Source organism: Grus americana, chromosome 38, assembly GCF_028858705.1.
Source record: "Grus americana isolate bGruAme1 chromosome 38, bGruAme1.mat, whole genome shotgun sequence".
NCBI classification, from domain to species: Eukaryota; Metazoa; Chordata; class Aves; order Gruiformes; family Gruidae; genus Grus; species Grus americana.
In genome coordinates this window covers 44,200-70,346 of record NC_072889.1, presented here as the reverse complement: position 1 = coordinate 70,346, position 26,147 = coordinate 44,200, and the positions used below count along the sequence as shown (strand labels likewise).

General features: G+C 66.4%; 1 protein-coding gene across 2 annotated transcripts; it reads right to left on the bottom strand.

Annotated features, from left to right (window-relative positions):
- Positions 1–53: 53 nt before the first annotated feature.
- Positions 54–26,147, bottom strand: LOC129198909 (IQ motif and SEC7 domain-containing protein 2-like). 2 transcript variants are annotated; one of them, XM_054808546.1, is made up of 16 exons: positions 26,005–26,147; positions 23,082–24,226; positions 22,866–22,895; positions 13,363–13,639; positions 9,951–10,421; positions 8,440–9,305; positions 7,713–7,874; positions 7,495–7,617; positions 6,856–7,022; positions 6,626–6,765; positions 5,915–6,040; positions 5,700–5,799; positions 5,296–5,457; positions 3,389–3,553; positions 2,067–2,116; positions 54–1,431 (listed from the first exon to the last, which is right to left on the bottom strand). In XM_054808546.1, exons 2-16 carry the CDS (start codon positions 23,888–23,890, stop codon positions 409–411), a joined length of 4,671 nt encoding a protein of 1,556 aa, XP_054664521.1. In that variant the 5' UTR covers positions 23,891–24,226; positions 26,005–26,147; the 3' UTR covers positions 54–408. The 2 variants fall into 2 exon arrangements, with proteins under 2 accessions (XP_054664521.1, XP_054664520.1); XM_054808545.1 differs by lacking the exon at positions 26,005–26,147 and adding an exon at positions 24,332–24,453 and having other exon boundaries at positions 56–1,431; positions 23,082–24,301.

Below are 26,147 nucleotides of genomic sequence, written 5' to 3'. Positions count from 1 at the left end.
GGGGGTTTTTTGGGGGGGGGGGACATAGACATACACAACCGGACCCCTGGGTCCCCTCGGAGGGGACGCAGGCGTGCGGGGTGGGAGGAAGGGGGGGGGAGGTTAAAGTGCCATGTGACATTCAGCCTGAGCCGGGGGGGGGTGGGAGGGGGGGGGGCAGCCTCGACGCCGGACCCCTGGGATGGGGGTGAGGGGCGGTGGGGGGGGGGGGGAAACCCCAAGGGATCCGGGTGCCCCCCGCGCCCCGCCGGGGGTGAGGCGTGAGCAGCCAAACACGAGCCACGTGCAGGGTGGGGTGGTTTTTTTCTTTGGGGGGGGGGGGGATTTTACAAAAATAACCATGCCGGCGCCGTCCATCGCTGAAACGAGTTGTGTCTGTCCTCTGCCGGGCTCGGGGGGGGGGGGAGGTCAGACCACGGTGCTGATGCGGTTCCCCCCCTTGGGTTTGGGGGGGCCCTGGCTGGCTTGGGCCAGGGGCGAGGTGGGGCCCGCAGGGGAGTGGGGGCTGAGGGGGGTGTGGGGCGAGGGGGGGGGCAGAGGGGGGTAAGAAGGGTGGGGGGGAATGGGGGAGTGGGGGGGCGGGTGGTGGTGATGATGATGATGATGGTGGTGATGGGGTGGGGGGGCAGCCCCGCCGCCGCCGCCGCCCCCTCCTCGGAGGGCCCCCGCGGTCGGGCCCCCCCCGACGCCACCCCCACCGAAAACGAAATGCTTGGCGGCGGCAGGGGCGGGGGGTGGCGGGGGGTGATGGTGCGGGGGGGGGCCAGGGGGGTAAACGTGGGGCAGGCCGTGATGGGGGGGCGCGGGGCTGTAGAGGGGTAAGGGGGAGAGAGGCTGGCGGGGGGGTCCGGGGGGGGCACCCCCTCTTTTTCCCGGCCGGTGTAAGGTGTAATGAGGGTGCGGTGGGGGGAACCCCCCACCGGGGGGGCCGTGTTGCTGTGGGGGTGCCGACAACGGGGGTTGGGGTCCCCCATGGAAGCGAGGGGGGGCTCCGGCGGCGATGGCGGGCAGCGGCGGGGGGGGCGCGGGACGAGCCGGAGGGGGGGGTTGCTGCGGGTAAGGGGGTGGCGGAGGGGGGCCGGGTCCCCCTCCCACCACTGCCGCCGCCGCCGCCCCCCCGGCCCCGTGGCAGTACTGAGCGTGCAGCGCCTGAAGCTTGGAGGGACCCTCGGGGGCCGGGGGGGGCGCGGGGGGAGGATGATGGTGATGGGATGATGAAGCCGAGGAAGAGGAGGCCGAAGCCGAAGTGGGACCCCCGGCTCCGGCTGGGGGTCCGGCTGGACCTTTACCCCGTCGACTGCCGAAAAGGGAGCCCAGGAAGGACGAGGAATTGGAGACGGGGCGGGGGGGTGGTTTATAACCCTCGGGGACCCCCCCCGGCCCCCCAGGAGGGCCCCGCGCCTGCGGTCGGGGGCTGCTGATAATGGAGCCCTGTGGGAGGGGGCGGGGTCAGCCCGGCGGCTGGCCACGCCCCTTCTCCCATTAGGCCACGCCCCCTCGGCCCAGGCCTCGTCCCATTGGTGGGTGAAGCCTCGCCAGCTCGAGTTCCTAGAGTCAGCCACGCCCTCTCTCTGGGTAAGCCCCGCCCCTCCTTAGAGTTAGCCCTGCCCTCTCCCTCATCAGGCCCCGCCCCCTAGAGTCAGCCCCACCCCCCATTGGTGGATAAGGCCAACTACGGTGTGTAGACCCCGCCTCTTCCCTGGGCAAGCCCCGCCCCTCCCGGACCAGGTCACGTGACATTAGTGAACAGCCTCCCGGCACTTGCGCCCCCTCCCATTGGTGGATGAGCGGCAATCAAGCCCCGCCCTTTTTCCCTGAAATGCCCCCACCCCTCTATGCAAGCCCCTCCCCATTGCCAAATAAGGGCTGTGTATCTAAATAGCCCCGCCCCTTGGTGCTCAAGCCCCGCCCCTCCATGCCCAAGCCCTGCCCCTTCCTAGGGGCACGAGGAGTTGGTGGGGGCGGAGCTTGAGTGGGCGGGGCTTTAAATGGGTGGAGCTTAAAATGGGCGGGGCTTTAAATGGGCGTGGCCTTTAAGGGGCGGGGCCTGGGCCCCCCCAACTCACCTCGATGGTGCTGTCGAGGGACCCCACGCTGTTGCGCCGCCCCCGCTTGCCTGGGGGGGGGGGGGCGAGACACAGAGTTTGGGGGGGTACCCCCCTTTGTGACCCCCCCCCCCCCAGGGACCCCAGTGCTCCCCCCTCCCCCCCTCCGAGCACCCCAAATACCCCTTAGGGGACCCCCAAATCCCCTCCCAGGGCCCCTTAAGCCCCCCAGGGCACCCCGACACCCCTCCGGGGGACCCTGACACCCCCCAGGGGACCCCAAATCCCTCCCAGGGCCCCCTAAGCCCCCCAAGGCACCCCGACACCCCCCCAAGGGACCCTGACACCCCCCTGGAAGACCCCCAAATCCCCTCCCAGAGGGTCCTAAGCCCCCCAGGGCTCCCTGACACCCCCCCAGGGGACCCTGACACCCCCCAGGGGACCCCCAAATCCCCTCCCAGGGCCCCCTAAGCCCCCCAGTGCACCCCGACACCCCCCCAAGGGACCCCGACACCCCCCTGGAGGACCCCCAAATCCCCTCCCAGAGGGTCCTAAGCCCCCCAGGGCTCCCTGACACCCCCCCAGGGGACCCTGACACCCCCCAGGGGACCCCCAAATCCCCTCCCAGGGCCCCCTAAGCCCCCCAGTGCACCCCGACACCCCCCCAAGGGACCCCGACACCCCCCTGGAGGACCCCCAAATCCCCTCCCAGGGCTCCCTAAGCCCCCCAGGGCTCCCTGACACCCCCCCAAGGGACCCCAACACCCCCCCAGGGCACCCTGACACCCCCCAGGGAACCCCCAAATCCCCTCGCAGGGCTCCCTAAGCCCCCCAGGGCACCCCGACACCCCCCCAAGGGACCCCAACACCCCCCCCCAGGGCACCCCGACACCCCCCCAAGGGACCCTGACACCCCCCTGGAGGACCCCCAAATCCCCTCCCAGAGGGTCCTAAGCCCCCCAGGGCACCCCGACACCCCCCCAAGGGACCCCGACACCCCCCTGGAGGACCCCCAAATCCCCTCCCAGAGGGTCCTAAGCCCCCCAGGGCACCCCGACACCCCCCCAAGGGACCCCGACACCCCCCTGGAGGACCCCCAAATCCCCTCCCAGGGCTCCCTAAGCCCCCCAGGGCTCCCTGACACCCCCCCAAGGGACCCCAACACCCCCCCAGGGCACCCTGACACCCCCCAGGGGACCCCCAAATCCCCTCGCAGGGCTCCCTAAGCCCCCCAGGGCTCCCTGACACCCCCCCAAGGGACCCCAACACCCCCCCCCAGGGCACCCCGACATCCCCCCCAAGGGACCCCGACCCCCCCCCCCCAGGGTACCCCCCAATCTCACCGCTGTCGGAGAGGTCCCGCAGGGAGCTGCTCAGGGCGCTGCGCTTGAGCCCCTCGCCCGGCCCGAACGCCTCCTCCAGGCTGCTGCGGCTGAGGCCGTTCAGAGCCTCACGGGGGGGCCCCCCCCCCCGCGCCCCCGACACCCCCTTCTGCTTCTCCAGCTCCGCTATGGGGAGGGGGGGGGGGGGACACGGCGGCCCCGGTCATCCCAGTGCCCCCCGCCCCCCACCAGTGAGCTCCAGTGATCCCAGTCCCCAGCGAAATGCCCCCGTTGAATGTCTCCCTGGGCATCCCAGTGCTCCCAGTGCCCCCCCCCGACCATCCCAGTGCCCCCGCAACCATCCCCATCCATCCCAGTGCTCCCAGTGCCCCCCCCGACCATCCCAGTGCCCCCACCACCATCCCCATCCATCCCAGTGCTCCCAGTGCCCCCCCCGACCATCCCAGTGCCCCCACCACCATCCCCATCCATCCCAGTGCTCCCAGTGCCCCCCCGACCATCCCAGTGCCCCCCCTGACCATCCCCATCCATCCCAGTGCTCCCAGTGCCCCCCCGACCATCCCAGTGCCCCCCTGACCATCCCCATCCATCCCAGTGCTCCCAGTGCCCCCCCGACCATCCCAGTGCCCCCCTGACCATCCCCATCCATCCCAGTGCTCCCAGTGCCCCCCCCGACCATCCCAGTGCCCCCCCTGACCATCCCCATCCATCCCAGTGCTCCCAGTGCCCCCCCCGACCATCCCAGTGCCCCCCCCACCATCCCAGTGCTCCCAGTGCTCCCCCCAACCATCCCCATCCATCCCAGTGCTCCCAGTGCCCCCCCCTGACCATCCCAGTGCCCCCCTGACCATCCCCATCCATCCCAGTGCTCCCAGTGCCCCCCCCGACCATCCCAGTGCCCCCACCACCATCCCAGTCCACCCCAGTGCTCACAGTGCCCCCCCGACCATCCCAGTGCCCCCGCAACCATCCCCGTCCATCCCAGTGCTCCCAGTGCCCCTCCCAGTGTTCCCAGTGCCCACACTCCCTATTCCAGTGCCCCCAGTCCCCACCCAAGCACACCCAGCACCCCTCCCAGTGCTTCCAGTGCCCATCCCAGTGCTCCCAGCACCCCTCCCAGTGCTCCCAGTGCCCATCTCAGTGCTCCCAGTACCCCTCCCAGTGCTCCCAGTGCCCACACTCCCTATTCCAGTGCTCCCAGTACCCCTCCCGGCGCTCCCAGCACCCCTCCCAGTGCTCCCAGTGCCCATCCCAGTGCTCCCAGCACCCCTCCCAGTGCTCATCTCAGTGCTCCCAGTGCTCCCACTGCCCACACTCCCTATTCCAGTGCTCCCAGTACCCCTCCCGGCGCTCCCAGCACCACTCCCAGTGCTCCCAGTACCCCTCCCAGTGCTCCCAGTGCCCATCCCAGTGCTCCCAGTACCCCTCCCAGTGCTCCCAGTGCCCACACTCCCTATTCCAGTTCCCCCAGTCCCCACCCAAGCACACCCAGCACCCTCCCAGTGCTCCCAGCACCCCTCCCAGTGCTCCCAGTGCCCACACTCCCTATTCCAGTGCCCCCAGTCCCCACCCAAGCACACCCAGCACCCCTCCCAGTGCTTCCAGTGCCCATCCCAGTGCTCCCAGTACCCCTCCCAGTGCTCCCAGTGCCCATCCCAGTGCTCCCAGTACCCCTCCCAGTGCTCCCAGTGCCCACACTCCCTATTCCAGTTCCCCCAGTCCCCACCCAAGCACACCCAGCACCCTCCCAGTGCTCCCAGCACCCCTCCCAGTGCTCCCAGTGCCCACACTCCCTATTCCAGTGCCCCCAGTCCCCACCCAAGCACACCCAGCACCCCTCCCAGTGCTCCCAGTGCCCATCCCAGTGCTCCCAGCGCCCCTCCCAGTGCTCCCAGTGCCCCGCTCACCCTCCACGCGGTACTTCTCCATCTCCTGCACCTCGGCCACGGACTCGCGGAGGTCGCTGGCGAAACGCAGCCGGTCCTGCGGGCTCGGGGCGTTGAAGACGATGAGGACCTTCCTCTCCCCTCCCGGCGCCGCCGACAGCAGCTTGATCCCAAACTGGTAATCTTTGGGGGGGGGGGGGAAGGGGGTCAGAGGTCATGGGGGGACCAAGGGAGGGGGGGACCCCACAGGAGATGCCGTAGGGTAGGGGAGCACCCCATGGGAGACACCATGGGACGTCCTACAGAGGCGGGGGGAGAACGCTCCGTGGTGGATCCCATGGGTGACGTAGGGGCGGGGGAGCGGAACCGTGGAGGTGGGGTGGGGGGCCACGCCGTGGGGTGCCGTGGGGCGCCGTGGGGCTCACAGGCGTTCTGGAAGAGCTGCATGTGCATCTCAACGAGGGGGAAGCTCTGGCGGAAGCTGTAGGTCACCAGGATCTTCTTCTTCTGGAAGATCTTCGTCACCTGCCGAGGCCACCGCGTCACCACGGACCCAAGCGTCTGGGAGACCCCTTGATTTCCCACGGGTGACCCCACCCCACCCCACGGACACCCCCGGTTCTCCAGGCGTCCGGCTCACCACCAGCAGGTCATTGAAGAGGAAGACCTCGCGCTGATGCAGCCCCAGGCGTTGGGGCCGGTTGGGGTCAGGGACCTCGTAGAGTTGGCAACAGCACACCAGGCGTCGGTGGGGCAGGGATAGCACCTGGGGACAGGGGTGGGCTCAGCACCGGGGTGAGACCTTGGGGGTCCAGGCCCATCCCTTGATGGTGATGGCACCCTCGACATCGGCCTGTCCCAGCCCTGGGGTCACCCCATAGTGTCACCTACAATTGGATGACCTAGAATGTTCTCCATTGGTCACCTAGACCATCCTCCATAGACCATCCTCCATAGGCCACCTAGAGCATCCCTCCATAGGGTCACCTGGAACATCCCCCACTGGTCACCTAGAGCGTCCCTCCATAGGCCACCTAGAGCGTCCCTCCATAGGGTCACCTAGAACATCCTCCACTGGTCACCTAGACCATCCCCATAGGCCACGTAGAGCGTCCCTCCATAGGATCACCTAGAACATCCTCCATTGGTCACCTAGAACATCCTCCACTGGTCACCTAGAGCGTCCCTCCACTGGTCACCTAGAGCGTCCCTCCATAGGGTCACCTAGAACATCCCCTGTTGGTCACCTAGACCATCCCCCATAGGCCACGTAGAGCGTCCCTCCATAGGATCACCTAGAACATTCCTCCTAGGTCACCTACAACCTGTCCCATCCCTCAGGTGAACCCACCGGCTTCTTGCCGACGATCATGCGCTCGACGGCCTGGACCTGGGAGACGTGGTCGTCGTTGGTGCGCAGCTCCCGGCTCTGGATGCGCTGGTAGATGCCCACCAGCATGTCCCGAGGGATGTCCTCCCCGTTGTCCACCCCTGCGTGACACCCAGCCCCCCGCTCTAGAACCCACATTCCTGAGCAGGAGGGGGACACCAGGGGGGACAAGATGGGACCGCAGTCCTCACCTCGGAGGTTCTTGATGAAGTCCTCCAGCTTCATCTTGCGCTCGGCCTTGACGCTGGGGCTGTACATGTCGGTGTTGAGGAGGATGATGGCGAAGGCCAGGATGAAGATGGTGTCCGGGTTGCGGAACTGGCGCAGCAGGGCCGCGTTACACACGCAGTAGCGCTGGCTGAGGGGTGGACAATCCCCACGGCCCATGGGGTCAGGGTGCCCCACGGCCATCCCCGCACAGCCGGGATGGCCTCTGCACCCCACAACCATCCTGGCGAGGTCCAGGTCCCCTCACGTGTGGGGCACCACCTCTAACGTTCTCCTAGTCTATAGGGTCACCTAGACCATCACCTGGTCCCACGTGGGCCACCAAACCTGAGGTCCCCCTACTTGCTCCATAGGGTCACCTAGAACGTCACCTGGCCCTGCACATGCCATCACCCCTAACGTCCCCCTACTCGGTCCACGGGTTCACCTAGAACATCACCCCATGGCATGTGGGCCACCACCCCTAGCGCCTCCCTCTAGATCCACAGGGTCGCCTAGAACATCACCCCATGGTGACCACGCAACCGCACGCCACGGCTTGGTGGCCTTCCCGGTGTCAGGGGGAGATGGGGTGGGGACAGGGACCCGTCATCGTCCCTCACCTGAAGGCCTCAATCAAACGCTCGACCTTCTGGGCCTCCCCCTGCACCCGAATGTGGGACTGGAACTTGCGCAGGGCCTCGTCCAGCTCCATCCCAGAGAAGTCCATCTCGTCCACCACGCAGCTGCAAGAGACCCCCACAGGTGGCCTCAGTCCTGGGGTGACACACCCCCCCCCCCAAGTCCCAACGTGTGTCGTGTCGCGTCCCCCCCGCCTTACTCGAGGACGTCGCGGTTGAATTGCTTCTGGCGATTGCCGAGAAACTCGCCGATCATCTGCCGGCTCAACCCCTTCCTCTCCAGGATGAAGTGGGCCACCCCCACCGGGGTGTCCGAGAGGAAGCCCCTCTCGATCAGGTACTGGATCCCCTTCTCCGGCTTTCTACAAAGATGGCGGGTGCGAGGTCACCCCGACTGCCATGGGGCTCGTCATTTCATCCTGGCTATAGGGTGACCTAGAACGTCACCTTCTCCTGGCTATAGAGACACTTTGCCACGGTTACAGAGTCACCTAAACATCACCTTGGTTTGGCTGTGGGGTCACCTGGAACAACAACATGGCTTCCCTATAGGGTCACCTAGAACGTCATCATGGCCGTACTACAGGACTACCTAGAACATCCTCATATTTTTCTATAGGACCACCTAAACCATCACCCTAACCTTTCTATAGGGCCACCAAGGAGGTCACCTCGTCCTTTCTATAGGGCCACCAAGGTCACCTCACCCTTTCTATAGGGCCACCAAGGTCATCCTGCCCTTGCCATAGGATCACCTAGAACATCCCCCTATCTTCACCATAGGGCCACCAAGAACGCCGCCCTATCCCTTCCGCAGGGTGACCGAGAACACTGCGCAGTCTCGCTATAGGGCCACCAGACCCCATCCCACCTCCGACACGGGCCGCCTGGGCCCCCCCCCCAAAATTTCCCACCCCCACCCCTCACTTGTTGAAGAGGTTGAGACCGATGCGATACTGCCGGCGCTGCACCACGTCGTTGTTGAGCGCCGGCGAGTCCCAGCTCTGCCGCGGTTCCCTTTGGTACGTGGCTTTGCTGGGGGGGCCGGAAGAACCGGGGGGTTGCGGGGGGGCGACGGGAGGCGGTGGCGGCGGCGGGGGGGGTCTCCGTAGGCTGTCCCGGGATGAAGAACCCGAGGAGCAGTTGAGGGTCTCGTTGGAATTGGAGCTGCTCCCCAAACTCTCGTTGTCCCCATCGGAGCCCTCCTCGGCGGCGGCGGCGGCGGTGGGGGGGGGCGGCGGGGGACCGGCGGGGGTTACGGTGGGGGGTTCAGGGTGGAAGCAACGATGAGGGGGGCCGCTACGGGGTAACGTGCCCCCCCCGGCTCCTTCGGGTTCGTAGGGACCCCCCCGGTTGAGGGAACCGCGGTCGGAACGGTCGCTGAGGTCGGCCGAGCTGTCACTGGGGGGCTCGACCGTCAGCAAAGGGGGGTGCCCCCCCCCGCCCCCCCCGCCACCGCCGCCGCGGCCCCGACATTCCAGGCAGGGGGGACCACGGCGAGGGGGTTCCTCGGGACCCCCCCAACGTTCGGAAGGGCCGGGGGGGTTGGAGGGGGGAGGCGGAGGGGGTGGGGGAGCTGGGGGAGGTGGGGGACCCCCGGTTTCGGGGGGAGGTTCGGGGCTGGGGGGGCGGTCGGGGGAGCGGGGGGAACCGGGGAGCCCCTCGTCCAGGTAGAGGGTGACGTCGCTGGCGGACGTGGCGGCGCTGTCGCCCGCGGGGGGGGCCGGGGCGCCGGGGGGGACCCCCCGGCCGCCCCCCAGCGCCTCGTCGATGGAGGCGGCCAAGGACTTCACCTGCGGGGACGGACCCACCCCCCCCGTCAGCACCCCGACTCCAGCGGCACCCCCCCAAGTCCCCGTGACCCCCCCGTGACCCCCCTGTGGCCCCCCGTGATCCCATGACCCCCCTGTGACCCCACGACCCCTCATGGCCCCCCTGTGACCTCTCATGGCCCCCCCCAGTCCCCTCATGGCCCTGTGACCCCCATGACCCCCCATGACCTCTATGACCCCCATGACCCTGTGACCTCCGTGACCCCCCGTGTCCCCTGTGACCTCCGTGACCCCTACGACCCCCACGTCTCCTGTAACCTCCCGTGGCCCCTGTGACCTCCGTGACCCCCCATGACCCCCCATGTCCCCTGTGACCTCCCATGACCCCCACGACCCCCACATCCCCTGTCACCTCCATGACCCCCATGACCCCCCATGTCCCCTGTGCCCTCCCATAACCCCTGTGACCCCCACGACCCCCATGTCCCCTGTGACCTCCGTGACCCCCATGACCCCATCACCTCCATGACCCCCACGTCCCCTGTGACCCCCATGACCCCCATGTCCCCTGTGACCCCCGTGACCCCCACAACCCCTGTGACCCCCATGACCCCCATGACCCCCACATCCCCTCTGACCCCCCCACGACCCCCCCGTGACCCCTACCTGCTGCGCAAAGGCCTCCTCCAGATCGGCGCCGCCCGGCCCGAAGTCAGCGGAGGCCGAGAGCTGCCGGGGGGGGCTGCCCGCGCCCCCCGCCCCGGGTCCCCCCACCGCCGTCGTCCCTTCTCCGGGACCGCTCCCCCCATCTAAGCCCGCCCTACAAGACCCCCCGTATCGAGGCGCCCTTCGGGGTCCCCCCAACACCCCCTCGTCCAGCGAGGCGGGTTTGCCTTGGAAATAAGGGGGGGGAGGCGGGGGGGGACCCGGAACCGGGGCGGGGGGTCCGCGGTCGTATTCCTCGAAGGAGAATTGGAGGCGGAGGCCGGGGAGGGCCAGGCGACGGGCGCGTCCCCCCTCGCTGCGCAGCCGCTCGAACTTCTGGGCCATGCGGTAGCGGCGGAAAGCGGCCTGGATGGTGCGGGCGGCGCGGCGCGTGCGGAAGTAACCGCCATATTTGCGTTCCAGCATCTCCACCTTTGGGGGGGGGGACGGGGATGGGGATGTGGTGGCATAGGTGGGGACATGGATTGGGACGGGGATGGGGACGTGGGGATGGGGATGTGGGGATGGGGACGGGGATGGGGATGTGGTGGCGGAGGGGGACATGGATTGGGACGGGGATGGGGACGTGGGGATGGGGACATGGTGGTAGGGATGGGGACAGAGATGAGGACATGGGGATGGGGACATGGGGATGGGGACATGGTGGCATGGGTGGGGACATGGATTGGGACGGGGATGGGGACGTGGGGATGGGGACATGGGGATGGGGACATGGGGATGGGGACGTGGTGGCATGGGTGGGGACATGGATTGGGACGGGGATGGGGACGTGGGGATGGGGACATGGGGATGGGGACATGGGGATGGGGACGTGGTGGCATGGGTGGGGACATGGATTGGGACGGGAATGGGGACGTGGGGATGGAGACGTGGGGATGGGGACGGGGATGGGGATGTGGTGGCGGGGGGGGACATGGATTGGGACGGGGATGGAGACATGGGGATGGGGACGTGGGGATGGGGATGGGGACGGGGATGGGGATGTGGTGGCGGGGGGGGACATGGATTGGGACGGGGATGGAGACGTGGGGATGGGGACGTGGGGATGGGGACAGAGATGAGGACATGTGGATGGGGACGTGGGGATGGGGGTGTGGTGGCATGGGTGGGGACATGGATTGGGATGGGGATGGGGACGTGGGGATGGAGACATGGGGATGGGGACGGGGATGGGGATGTGGTGGCGGGGGGGGACATGGATTGGGACAGGGATGGAGACATGGGGATGGGGACGGGGATGGGGACGTGGTGGCGGGGGGGGACACATGGGGACGTGGGGATGGGGACGTGGATGGGGACAGAGATGAGGACATGGGGATGGGGATGTGATGGCATGGGTGGGGACATGGATTGGGACGGGGATGGAGACATGGGGATGGGGACGTGGGGATGGGGACGTGGGGATGGAGACGTGGGGATGGGGGTGTGGTGGCATGGGTGAGGACATGGGGATGGAGAGATGGGGATGGGGACATGGTGGTAGGGATGGGGACATGGATGGGGACGTGGAGATGGGGACGTGGGGATGGGGACACCAAGATGGGAACAGAGATGGGGAGATGGGGACAGGGATGGAGACATGGAGATGGGGATGTGGTGGCATGGGTGGGGACATGGATGGGGACATGGGGATGGGGACGTGGTGGCAGGGATTGGGACGTGGAGATGGGGACACCAAGATGGGAGCAGAGATGGGGACATGGGGACATGGGGATGTGGTGGCATGGATGGGGACATGGATGGGGACACCGAGATGGGAACAGGGGTGGGGATGTGGTGGCATGGATGGGGACAGGGATGGAGACATGGATGGAGATATGGGGGACGTGGGGATGGGGACAGGGACACACCAGGGTACCAGAGGTGGACACAGGGACAGGGAGGAGACAGGACAGAAGGACACAGGTGAAGCAACACCCAGGCAAACGGGGTTGGCACCAGGATGGGGACACGGTGGCCTTGCACGGGGATGGTGACCATCTCACGGGATTGGTGACCATCTCACGGGGCTGGTGGCCATCTCATGGGGACAGTGACCATCTCATGGGGCTAGTGACCATCTCACGGGGCTGGTAACCATCACATGGGGACGGTAACCATCACATGGGGACAGTGACCATCTCATGGGGCTGGGGACCATCTCATGGGGCTAGTGACCATCTCACAGGGCTGGTAACCATCACATGGGGACAGTGACCATCTCATGGGGCTGGTGGCCATCTCATGGGGACAGTGACCATCTCACAGGGCTGGTGGCCATCTCATGGGGACAGTGACCATCTCATGGGGACAGTGACCATCTCATGGGGCTGGTGGCCATCTCATGGGGCTGGTGGCCATCTCACGGGGCTGGTAACCATCACATGGGGACAGTGACCATCTCATGGGGCTGGGGACCATCTCATGGGGCTAGTGACCATCTCACAGGGCTGGTGACCATCACATGGGGACAGTGACCATCTCATGGGGCTGGTGACCATCACATGGGGCTGGTGACCATCTCATGGGGACAGTGACCATCTCACGGGGCTGGTAACCATCACATGGGGCTGGTGGCCATCTCATGGGGACAGTGACCATCTCACAGGGCTGGTGACCATCTCATGGGGACAGTGACCATCTCATGGGGCTGGTGACCATCTCATGGGGACAGTGACCATCTCATGGGGCTGGTGACCATCTCATGGGGACAGTGACCATCACATGGGGCTGGTGACCATCTCATGGGGACAGTGACCATCTCACGGGGCTGGTAACCATCACATGGGGCTGGTGGCCATCTCATGGGGACAGTGACCATCTCACAGGGCTGGTGGCCATCACATGGGGCTGGTGACCATCTCATGGGGACAGTGACCATCTCACGGGGCTGGTGGCCATCTCATGGGGCTGGTGGCCATCTCATGGGGACAGTGACCATCTCATGGGGACAGTGACCATCTCATGGGGCTGGTGACCATCTCATGGGGACAGTGACCATCTCATGGGGCTGGTGACCATCACATGGGGCTGGTGACCATCTCATGGGGACAGTGACCATCTCACGGGGCTGGTAACCATCACATGGGGCTGGTGACCATCACATGGGGACAGTGACCATCTCATGGGGCTGGTGACCATCTCATGGGGACAGTGACCATCTCACGGGGCTGGTAACCATCACATGGGGCTGGTGACCATCACATGGGGACAGTGACCATCTCATGGGGCTGGTGACCATCTCATGGGGACAGTGACCATCTCACAGGGCTGGTGACAATCACATGTGGCCAGGGACCATCCCATGGGGCTGGGGACCGTCCCGGGGTGTGTGGGGGGGTGTCCCCAGATGTCCCCCGGTGTCCCCAGGTACCTTCTTGTCCTGCAGGTCAGTGGAGAGCTCGTAGCTGTCGCTCAGAGCCTTCGGCCTCTTGCTCTCCTCCTCCTCCTCCTGCTTGCGTAGGGCCACGCTGGCGGGCTGGGGTGGCAGCCGGGGCCAGGCCAACCCCGGGGAGCCCCCCCCGGGGCCCCCCCCAGATCCCCCCGGTCCCTGGGGGGTCGGTTGAGGGAGGCCACGGTACGGGGGGGGTCGCCCGGGACTGTCGGGCACCGGACCCCCACCCTCACTGCCCGGCGCCTCGCCGTCCACGCTGCGGGGACATCGCGTCACCCCCACGTCGGGACCCCCCCCCCAAATCCGCCCCGGACCCCCCCAAACCGCCCCGTGCCCCCCCAAATGGCCTCAGCCCCCCCCCCCCTCAAGCTGCTGCAAGACACCCCCCTATGAGACATCACCCACCCCCCCCCAAATCACCCTGAGACCCCCCCCAAAGAGCCTGGAGCCACCTGAGTGGGGACCGTGGGGACACGTGGGGGTGGGGACACGGGGACATGGACATGGGACACACGGACATGGGGACATGGACATGGGGACATGGGACACACAGACATTGGGACATGGGGACATGGGGACATGGACATGGGGACACAGGGACAGGGGGACATGGGACACATGGACATGGGGACATGGGGACATGGACATGGGACACACAGACATTGGGACATGGGGACATGGACATGGGACACATGGACATGGGGACACGGGGACATGGACATGGGACACACAGACATTGGGACATGGGGACATGGACATGGGGACATGGGGACACAGGGACAGGGGGACATGGGACACACAGACATTGGGACATGGGGACATGGACATGGGGACATGGGGACATGGACATGGGACACACAGACATTGGGACATGGGGACATGGGGGACATGGACATAGGGGGACATGGACAGGGGGACACAGGGACATGGGGACATGGACATGGGACACACAGACATGGGGACATGGGGACACATGGACAGGGGGACATGGGACACATGGACATGGGGACACATGGACATGGGGACATGGACATGGGGACATGGGGACATGGACATGGGACACACAGACATTGGGACATGGGGACATGGGGGACATGGGGGACATGGACATGGGACACACGGACATGGGGACATGGGGACACATGGACAGGGGGACATGGGACACATGGACATGGGGACACATGGACATGGGGACATGGACATGGGGACATGGGGACATGGACATGGGACACACAGACATTGGGACATGGGGACATGGACATGGGGACATGGGGGACATGGACATGGGGACATGGACACACAGGGACATGGGGATGGGGGACATGGGCACATGGGGACATGGACATGGGGGACATGGGCAGGGGGACATGCAGACATGGGGACATGAGCAACGTGGGGACACAGGGACATGGGACACATGGACATGGGGACAGGGGAACATGGGGACATGGACATGGGGGACATGAACAACATGGGGGACATGGGGACCTGAGCAGCACAGGGACAGGGGACACATGGGGGTGGGGACATGCGGACATGGGGACATGAGCAACATAGGGACAGGGGGACATGGGGACATGGGGTCTTGGGGATGTGGGGACACATGAACATGGGACATATGGACATGGGGACACACGGATATGGGGGACATGGACACAGGGACATGTGGACATGAGGACAAGGGACAGAGGGACATGGGACACATGGACATGGGGACACAGGGACACAGGGTCTTGGGGATGTGGGGACACACGGACATGGGACACACGGACATGGGGACACACGGACATGGGGACATGGGACAGAGGGACATGAGGGACATAGACATGGGGACATGGGACACACGGACATGGGGACATGAGCAACACAGGGACACATGGACGTGGCACGTAGGGACAAGGGGACACAGGGACATGTGGACATGAGACATGGGAACATGTGGACATGAGACACGCAACATGGCGACATGGGACATATGGACATGGGACACACGGACACAGACGTGGGACACATGGACATGGGAATATGGGGACACGGGGACATACATGGGACACATGGACATGGGGACGTGGGGACACGGGGACATAGAACACACAGAGATGGGACACATGGACATGGGACACACGGACACGGGGAGATGGGGACAGGGGACATGGGACACATGGACATGGGACACACGGACACGGGGAGATGGGGACATGGGGACATGGAGCACATGGACATGGGACACACGGACACGGGGAGATGGGGACAGGGGACATGGGACACATGGACATGGGACACACGGACACGGGGAGATGGGGACATGGGGACATGGAACACATGGACATGGGGACACATGGACACGGGACACACGGAGATGGGACACACGGACATGGGACACACGGACACAGACATGGGACGCATGGACATGGGGACACATGGACACGGGGACACACGGACACGGGGACACGGGACACACGTCACGCACGAACACATGGACACGGGACACACGGACACAGGGACACACGGACGCGGGGACGTGGGGACACACGGACACACGTCACGCATGAACACACGGACACGGGGACACACGGACACACGGACACAGCCCCCCCCCAGCCCCAGGGGGTCCCCGCCCCCCCCCAGGCATCCGGGAAAGGGGGGGGGGGATGAGGATGGGGGGGTCCGGGGGAGGGGGGGTCCCCCAAAAACCCGGGGGGGGGCGGGGAAGGTGCAGAGGACCCGGGTGGGGGGGGGGGGTGTCCCCGAGGGGAAATGATGACGGGGGGGGGTTCCCACGCGGGGAGGGGGTGTAAAAGGGTTGGGGGGGTGGGGGTGGGTTTTTTTTGGGGGGGGGGGTGTCCCCCCGACTCACCCGTGCAGCAGGCGCTGCCGGAGCGGCCCCCGCCGCCGGTCGGCGGTGCACTGCAGGCACCACATCGGGGGGGGGGAACCCCAAGGGTGGGGTCGGGGGATCCCCAAAGATGGGGTGGGGGTGGATGGGTGGGGGGTTTTGGGGGGGGGGGGGCGGCTCCTCCGCAGCAGCACCCAGGGCCCGCCCGGCCGGTGGAGGATGGGGGGGGGGGGAGGAGCCGGAGGAGCGACCCCCCCTTTCCACCCCCCCCCCGCGCTTGCGACGCCCGAGTCCCTGATGGGGGGGGGGGCTGTCCCCCAATATTTTTTTGGGGGGGGGGTCCGGATGCCTGGGTCCGGGGGGGGGGGGAGGGGGGGGGATGCCCCTTCTGAGATGGGGAGATGGGCACAACCCCCCCCCCAAATTTTTTTTTTTGGGGGGGGGGGAGGTGCGCCCGGCCACCTGGGTCCCCCCCTGAAGCCGGGGGGCGGGGTTCCCCAAAAAGGGGTCTTGAAAAAGGGGGGGGGGGGGGCAGTGGGGCTCGCCTGGCCCCATGCGCATGCGCGAAGTTTCGTGTGTCTCCCCCCCCCCTTTTTTTTTTTTTTGCGGGCTGGCGGTTGCCATAGCGACGCGGGGGCGGGGCCGGCGGGTTGCCAGGGCTGCTGTTACCATGGCGACGCGGCGGGGGATGGAGGGGACCGCGGGTTGGGGGGGGGGGGGGTGGGAGGGGGGGTGGTCCCGGACACCTGGGTTCCCCTGGGGGGGGGTGGGGGGGGGGGGGGGTGGTGCCGGCGCGAGCCCCGCCCCCCCCCGACGTCACCGCCCTCTCCCCAAAATAGCCCGAGGATGGAGGCGTCGCCATGGCAACCGCCCCCAAACATCCAGCAGCAATGGGGGGGGGGGGGGCCCAACAGCCGGGGGAGGATCCAGGCGTCCGGGGGCTGTATGGCGCCTATAGGTCCCTGGGGAACCTATAAGGGTTCCTATAGGTCCTGGGGATCCATACGGCCCCTATAGGTCCTGGGGTTTGTATGGCCCCTATAGGTCCTGGGGATCCATACGGCCCCTATAGGTTCCTGGGGATCCATATGGCCCCTATAGGTCCTGGGGTTCGTATGGCCCCTATAGGTCCCTGGGGTTTGTATGGCCCCTATAGGTCCTGGGGATCCATACGGCCCCTATAGGTCCTGGGGTTCGTATGGCCCCTATAGGTTCCTGGGGATCCATACGGCCCCTATAGGTCCCTGGGGGCCGTATAGTCCCTATAGGTCCCTGGGGTTTGTATGGCCCCTATAGGTCCCTGGGGGCCGTATAGTCCCTATAGGTCCCTGGGATTCGTATGGCCCCTATAGGTCCTGGGGATCCATACGGCCCCTATAGGTCCCTGGGGTTCGTATGGCCCCTATAGGTTCCTGGGGATCCATACAGCCCCTATAGGTCCCTGGGGGCCGTATGGCCCCTATAGGTCCCTGGGGATCCATACGGCCCCTATAGGTCCTGGGGTTCGTATGGCCCCTATAGGTTCCTGGGGATCCATACGGCCCCTATAGGTCCCTGGGGGCCGTATAGTCCCTATAGGTCCCTGGGGTTTGTATGGCCCCTATAGGTCCCTGGGGGCCGTATAGTCCCTATAGGTCCCTGGGATTCGTATGGCCCCTATAGGTCCTGGGGATCCATACGGCCCCTATAGGTCCCTGGGGTTCGTATGGCCCCTATAGGTTCCTGGGGATCCATACGGCCCCTATAGGTCCCTGGGGGCCGTATGGCCCCTATAGGTCCCTGGGGATCCATACGGCCCCTATAGGTCCTGGGGTTCGTATGGCCCCTATAGGTTCCTGGGGATCCATACGGCCCCTATAGGTCCCTGGGGGCCGTATAGTCCCTATAGGTCCCTGGGGTTTGTATGGCCCCTATAGGTCCCTGGGGGCCGTATAGTCCCTATAGGTCCCTGGGGTTTGTATGGCCCCTATAGGTCCCTGGGGATCCATACGGCCCCTATAGGTCCCTGGGGTTTGTATGGCCCCTATAGGTCCCTGGGGATCCATACGGCCCCTATAGGTCCCTGGGGTTTGTATGGCCCCTATAGGTCTCTGGGGATCCATATGGCCCCTATAGGTCCCTGGGGATCCATACAGTCCCTATGGGTCCTTGGGGAGCTACGAGGACTCCCTATACATCCCCTAGGTCCGTGTGACCCCTATAGGTCCCAGGGAACCCACACAGTTCCTATACATAGGAGCTATACAGCCCCCAGAGAACCCATACAGTCCCTATATGTCCCTGGGAGCCATATGGCCCCTACGATACCTATAGGGGCTCTATAATCCCTTTACAGCCCAGGGATCTGTGCAGCCCATATGACAGCTGGGGGGGGGGGAACCTATAGGGGCCCTATAGCACCCAGAGGACCCCCACGGCACGCGACGAGATTCATACAGCTTCTATACTGCCCTGTGGGGCTCCGTGCAGACCGTATAGCCCCTATACTGCCCCATGGGGCTCTGAGCAGCCTATAGAGCACCATATGGCCCCTATACAGCCCTATAGGTCTCTGTGTAGCCTATAGAGCACCATATGGCCCCTATACTGCCCTGTGGGGCTCTGTGCAGCCTATAGAGCACCATATGGCCCCTATACAGCCCTATAGGGCTCTGTGCAGCCTATAGAGCACCATATAGCCCCTATACTGCCCTGTGGGGCTCTGTGCAGCCTATAGAGCACCATATAGCCCCTATACAGCCCTATAGGGCTCTGTGCAGCCTATAGAGCACCATATAGCCCCTATACTGCCCTGTGGGGCTCTGAGCAGCCTATAGAGCACCATATGGCCCCTATACAGCCCTATAGGGCTCTGTGCAGCCTATAGAGCACCATATAGCCCCTATACAGCCCTATAGGTCTCTGTGCAGCCTATAGAGCACCATATAGCCCCTATACAGCCCTATAGGGCTCTGTGCAGCCTATAGAGCACCATATGGCCCCTATACAGCCCTATAGGGCTCTGTGCAGCCTATAGAGCACCATATAGCCCCTATACAGCCCTATAGGTCTCTGTGCAGCCTATAGAGCACCATATAGCCCCTATACTGCCCTGTGGGGCTCTGAGCAGCCTATAGAGCACCATATAGCCCCTATACTGCCCTGTGGGGCTCTGAGCAGCCTATAGAGCACCATATGGCCCCTATACAGCCCTATAGGGCTCTGTGCAGCCTATAGAGCACCCAGGGGGTCCATATGCCCCCTATAGGGCCGGGAGGGGGACACACGCCCCCCCCCCCCCCCAGGGGGACCGTGGCATTGGTGGGGGGGCTCTTACCTGCGGGCGGGGGGAGGTTGGAGCGGCCGAGAGGACCCACGGGTGGCACCTGGAGGGGGGGCACGGGGGGGGTGGGGGGACACGGGGGGGGACACGGGGGGGCACGGGGGGGTGATGGGGGACACGGGGGGTGGGGGGGGACACGGGGGGGATGGATAGGGGACACGGGGGGGGGCACGGGGGGGTGATGGGGGACACGGGGGTGGGGGGACACGGGGGGGCACGGGGGGGTGATGGGGGACACGGGGGGGGACACGGGGGGGGACACGGGGGGGATGGATGGGGGACACGGGGGGGGACACGGGGGGGCACGGGGGGGTGATGGGGGACACGGGGGTGGGGGGACACGGGGGTGGGGGGACACGGGGGGGTGATGGGGGACACGGGGGTGGGGGGACACGGGGGTGGGGGGACACGGGGGGGTGATGGGGGGACATGGGGGGACACGGGGGGGGACACGGGGGGGATGGATGGGGGACACGGGGGGGGGACACAGGGGTGGGGGGGGACACGGGGGGACACGGGGGGATGGATGGGGGACACGGGGGGGGACACGGGGGGGGACACGGGGGTGGGGGGGGACACGGGGGGACACGGGGGGGATGGATGGGGGACACGGGGGGGGACACGGGGGGGTGATGGGGGACACGGGGGTGGGGGGACACGGGGGGGTGATGGGGGGACATGGGGGGACACGGGGGAGGACACGGGGGGGATGGATGGGGGACACGGGGGGGGACACGGGGGGGGAACACGGGGGGGCACAGGGGGGTGATGGGGGACACGGGGGGGTGGGGAGGACACAGGGGGGTCACGGGGGTTGATGGGGGGTGATGAAGGGACACGGGGGGACACGGGGGGGGCACATGGATGGGGGACACCGGGGGGGGGATGGATGGGGGGCGCTGGGGGGGGCAGGGGGGGCTACTCCTCCCTGGGGGGGGGACGACAGACGGGGGGGGAGAAAGAGGAGAGAAAACACGAGTCAAGAGCCGGAGGGGGGGGGACACACGGACACGGGGGGGGGGACACGAAGGGGGGCAGGGACACGGGGGGGGGGCAGCGGGACCCAGTGGATCCCCAGGGATCGGGGGGGGGGGATTGGCCCCACGGCGGGTCCAGGCCCCCAAACCCCCCCCCCCCCCAAAACACGCCTCGCACGAGGAGGGCGTGCAAGGCCCACGTGTGCGCGGGGGTGGGTGGGTGGGGAGGGAAGGGTCACCCTCGCACGGCGGTACGGCCTCGCACGCCCAGACGTTTCCGCGGCGTCGCACGCCCACGCACGGCGCCGCACGCGCTTGCGCGGGGTCGCGGGCCGTCGCACGGCGCCACGCGCTCTCGCACGGGGTTGCGCACCCTCGCGTGGAGTCGCGCACCCGTGCACAGCGTCGCGCGCCCTTGCACACCCCTACATAGAGCTGATAGCGTTGCACACCCTTGCACGGGGTTGCACGCCCCGGCGCGGCATCGCGCACCCTTGCACGGGGTTGCACGGCATTGCACACGGTTGCACGCCCACGCACGGCACTGCACACCCTTGCACAGGGTTGCACGCCCCGGCATGGCATTGCACACCCACACAGAGAGTTGCACGGCGTTGCACACCCTTGCACGGGGTTGCACGCCCCGGCACAGCATTGCACACCCTTGCATGGAGTTGCACGGCATTGCACACGGTTGCACGCCCCGGCACGGCACTGCACACCCTTGCATGGGGTTGCACGCCCCAGCATGGCGTTGCACACCCATACAGAAAGTTGCACGGCGTTGCACACCCTTGCACACGGTTGCACGCCCTGGCACAGCACTGCACACCCTTGCACGGGGTTGCACGCCCCGGCACAGCATCGCACACCCTTGCACGGCATTGCACGGCATTGCACATGGTTGCACGTCCCGGCACGGCACTGCACACCCTTGCACGGGGTTGCACGCCCCGGCACAGCATCGCACACCCTTGCACAGCGTTGCACACCCCGGCACGACGTTGCACACCCATCCCCGGAGTTGCACAGCGCACAGCATCGCGCACCCTTGCACAGGGTTGCACGGCATTGCACACGGTTGCACACCCCGGCACAGCACTGCACACCCTTGCACAGGGTTGCACGCCCCGGCACGACGTTGCACACCCATCCCCGGAGTTGCACAGCATTGCACACGGTTGCACACCCCGGCACGACATTGCACACCCCGGCACGATGTTGCACACCCATCCCCGGAGTTGCACGGCATTGCACACAGTTGCACACCCCGGCCCGGCGTTGCACGCCCTTGCACGGAGTTGCACGCCCTTGCGCAGGGCTGCACACCCCAGCACGGCCTTGCACGCCCTCGCACGCCTGCCACAGCCATGCCGGTCGCCGTCACCCCGTGTCACCCACCCTCGTGCCCCCTCGCACGACGGGCCCGGACACACACACCCCCCCCCCCCGCACCCCCAAGATCTGGGGTGGCGAGGACACACGGGGGCGGGTCCCTGGTTGCCATGGTGACGCACACGCGCGCACGCCCCGCTGTCACGCCTCCCCCGGCGCTGTCATCGCTGTCACCCGCCGCCCGCGCCGTCGCCTGGCAACCGCCCCGGCAACGCGCACCCCCGGCCGGGGTGGGGGGGACACACAGGCGTGACCACCCTTCCCCCCCCCCCCCGAACGCACGCTCTGTCGCGACATGACAGGCCTGTCGTGACATGACGGCTCCCGTCGTGACATCTCGGGCCTGTCGCGACACAACGGGGGCCTGTCGCAACACGTCGGTGCCATTGCAGCTGGCTGAGGGGGGGGCCCCCCTGTCACGACGTGTCGGCCCGTCGCGATATGTCCGCCTCATCGCAATGAGTCAGCCCTATCACAACGGGCTAGCTCCTATCATGACAGGTCAGCCCTGTCGCAACGCGACAGCCTTTCCGTGAGGCATCAGCCCCATCGCAACGGGCCAGCTCCTGTCACGACAGGTCAGCCCTGTTGCAACACGGCGGCCTTTCCACGAGGCATTAGCCCTATTGCAACGGGCCAGCTCCTGTCGCGACAGGTCAGCCCCATCACAATGCGGCGGCCTTTCCATGAGGCATCAGCCCCATTGCAACACGCCGGGTCCCGTCGCGACAGCTCAGCCCCGTCGTGACAGCTCAGCCCTATCGCAACGCGTCGGGTCCCGTGACGCCGGAACAGCCTCGTCGCGCCAGGGCGGTTCCGTCGCGACGCTCCCGACGCGCGCCCCCCCCCCCCCCCCCAAAGCGTGCGCCCCCCACCCCAGGGAGTGGGACCCAGGCGTCCGGGTGGGCGGGGGTGGGTGGGGGTCAAAGGTCAAGGGCGGGGCGGTACTGACCTCACCGTCCTCGAGCTGTCGCGGTCCGACCTGGGGGGAGAACGGGGCGGGGGGGGGGGGGTCAGCGAGCGGCACGGCCCCCCCCCCCCCCCAAAAATACCCCCCCCGGTGTAACGAGTTCTGTCAGGGCTCAGCCTGGGGGGGGTGGGGCACCCACTCCCCGTGCCGGATTTTGGGGTGCAAGGGCGGGGGGATGGGGGCGGGGGGGGTCCTTACTTGCGTTGGAGGGTGGTGGCGGGGCTGGTGCTGGCGCTGGTGCTGTGTCCTCCCCCCCCGGGGCTGGAACTACGGGAGGGGCCGCGACTGAGCGACGGCCCCCGCGGCCAATCCCGTTCCCAATCCCGGTGGGAAACGCCGCCGCCGCAATGATCCCTGGAACAAGGAGCGGGGTACGATCCTTCCCGGTCCATACAAGAGGGATAACGACCGTCCCGATTTCGGTACTGCAGCTCACGGTCGACGTGGTATTGCCCATCCCGGTCTATACGGTTCGGATATTGACCGTCTTGATCCATACGGTTCGGATACTGCCCGTCCCGGTCCATACGGTTCGTGTATTGACCGTCCCGGTCCGTATGGCTCGGATATTGCCCGTCCCGGTCCGTACGGTTCGGATATTGCCCGTCCCGATCCGTACGGCTGGGATATTGCCCGTCTCGGTCCGTATGGCTCGTATATTGCCCGTCGCGGTCCATACGGCTCGGGTATTGCCCGTCCCGGTCCGTATGGCTCGGGTATTGCCCGTCGCGGTCCATACGGCTCGGATATTGCCCGTCGCGATCCAAATGGGGCTGATACTGGAGATCCCGCTCCAAGCAGCCGTGATACTGCCCGTCCCGGTCCATACGACCCGTATATTGCCCATCCCGTTCCGTACGGCTCGTATATTGCCCGTCCCGTTCCGTACGAGCCTGGTAAGGTCTGTCGCGATCTTTACGGCTCTGGTAGGACCTATCGTGATCGGGACGGTTGGGATACGGCCCGTCGCGGTCCGTTAACGCCTCGTATTGCCCGTCGCGATCCATATGAGCCGCGTAGGGTCTATCCCGGTCCGTACGTCCAACGTATTGCCCGTCGCGATCCAAGTGCTCCTGGTACTGCCCGTCGCGGTCCAGGTGCTCCTGGTACTGCCCGTCGCGATCCAGGTGGGGTTGATATTGCCCGTCGTGGTCCGTACGGCTGGTATATTGCCCGTCGCGATCTACGTGCCCCTGGTAGGGGAGGTCCCGGTCCGTATGGGGCGGGTACGGCCCGTCGCGGTCCGTATGGGGCGCGTAGGGGAGGTCGGGGTCGGCGCAGGGCGGGTATTGCCCCTCCGGGTCCAGATGGTTTTGGTATTGACCGTCGGGGTCCGCGTGGCCCTGGGGAGGGGGGGGGTAGAGGGCGCTGGCACCGGGCGCCCGGGCTATATGGTCCTGGGAACGTATGGTCCTAGGCTGGCCCGTATGGCCCTGAGACCCCCTGACTTGGTCTATATGGCCCTGAGACCCTCTTGACGTGGTCTATATGGCCCCCACCCTGGCCTATACGGCCCTGGACAACCCACACCCCCCCCGACCTGGTCTATATGGCCCTGAGACCCCCTTGACGTGGTCTATATGGCCCCTGCCCTAGTCTATATGGCCCTGAGCCCCTTGTCCTGGTCTATATGGCCCTGGACAACCCCCACCCCCCCCCCGACCTGGTCTATATGACCCTGAGACCCCCTGACCTGGCCCATATAGCCCCTGCCCTAGTCTATATGGCCCTGAGACCCCCTTGGCGTGGTCTATATGGCCCCCGACCTGGTCTATATGGCCCTGAGACCCCCTGACTTGGTCTATATGGCCCTGAGACCCCCTTGGCGTGGTCTATATGGCCCCTGACCTGGTCTATATGGCCCTGAGACCCCCTTGGCGTGGTCTATATGGCCCCTGACCTGGTCTATATGGCCCTGAGACCCCCCCCGACCTGGCACGTATGGCCCTGGGACGCCCCCCCCCCCCCCCCGCGCCCTTCACCAAGCCCATATAGCCCTGCGACCCCTAACCTGGTCTATACGGCCCTGGGACCCCTGCCCTGGTCTATATGGCCCCAAGCCTCCCCCGACCCAGCCCATACGGCCTCTGCCCTGGTCTATATGGCCCTGGGACCTCTGACCTGATCTATATGGCCCTGAGACCCCCTTGATGTGGTCTATATGGCCCCTTCCCTGGTCTATATGGCCCCGAGCCCCCTCCCCGACCCAGCCCATATGGCCCTGAGCCCCTTACCCTGGTCCATACGGCCCTGGGACCCCCCAACCTGGTCTATACGGCCCCGGGACCCCCCCAATCTGGTCCATACAGCCCTGGGACCCCCCCAATCTGCTCCATACGGCCCTGGGACCCCCCAACCTGGTCTATACGGCCCCGGGACCCCCCCAATCTGGTCCATACAGCCCTGGGACCCCCCAACCTGGTCTATACGGCCCCGGGACACCCCCCCCCAGTCCATACCCCCCCCCCCTCCGGGACCCCCAACCCAGCCCCTATAGCCCCTATAGGGGGGTCCTGGTCCTTATTCCCCCATAACTCCCCCCCCCCAGTCTCTATACCCCCCCCCCAATATGGGGGTCCCTGGTCCACAGCCCCCCCATAACCCCCCCATCCCATAACCCACCCCCCCGGTCTCTGCACCCCCAAACCAGGGGTCCCCACTCCACGCCCCCCCCCCCATAACCCCCCTCCCCAGCCGCTGCACCCCCAAACCAGGCTCCGCAACCCCCCCCCCAAACCCCCCACACCCCCAAAAAACGGGGCGGGGGTGTGTGTGTGTGTGATGGTGTCCCCACCCCCCGAACCCCCAAAACCAAACCACCCCACTCCACGCCCCCCTCCTCAAAACACCCCCGTACCCCCATTCCCACACCCCTAAAAGAGCCCCCCCCTTCCTCCGCACCCCCCCCAATCCCTACACCCCCAAAACTGGGGTCCCCATACCCCCCCCCCCAAAAAAAATCCCCATCACCCCCAATCCGTGCGGGGGGGGGGGGGGGTGTCCACTTTACCCCCCCCCCCCAAAACCGGGGTGGGGTGTCCGCACCCCATAACCCCCCTCCCCGATACCTGAAACGCCCCTCCCCCCCCCCGATATCGGGGTACCCCCCCCACCCCCAAACCTGGTGCCGGGGGGGGGCGGGTGCCCCCCCCCCTTTGTCGCAGGTGCCGGTTCTCCCGGGCCAAGCGTTGGAGCTGCCCCTCGAGCTGGGCGATGCGGCGGCGTTGCGAGGCCAAGAGATGTCGTTGAGTCGCGATAATGCGA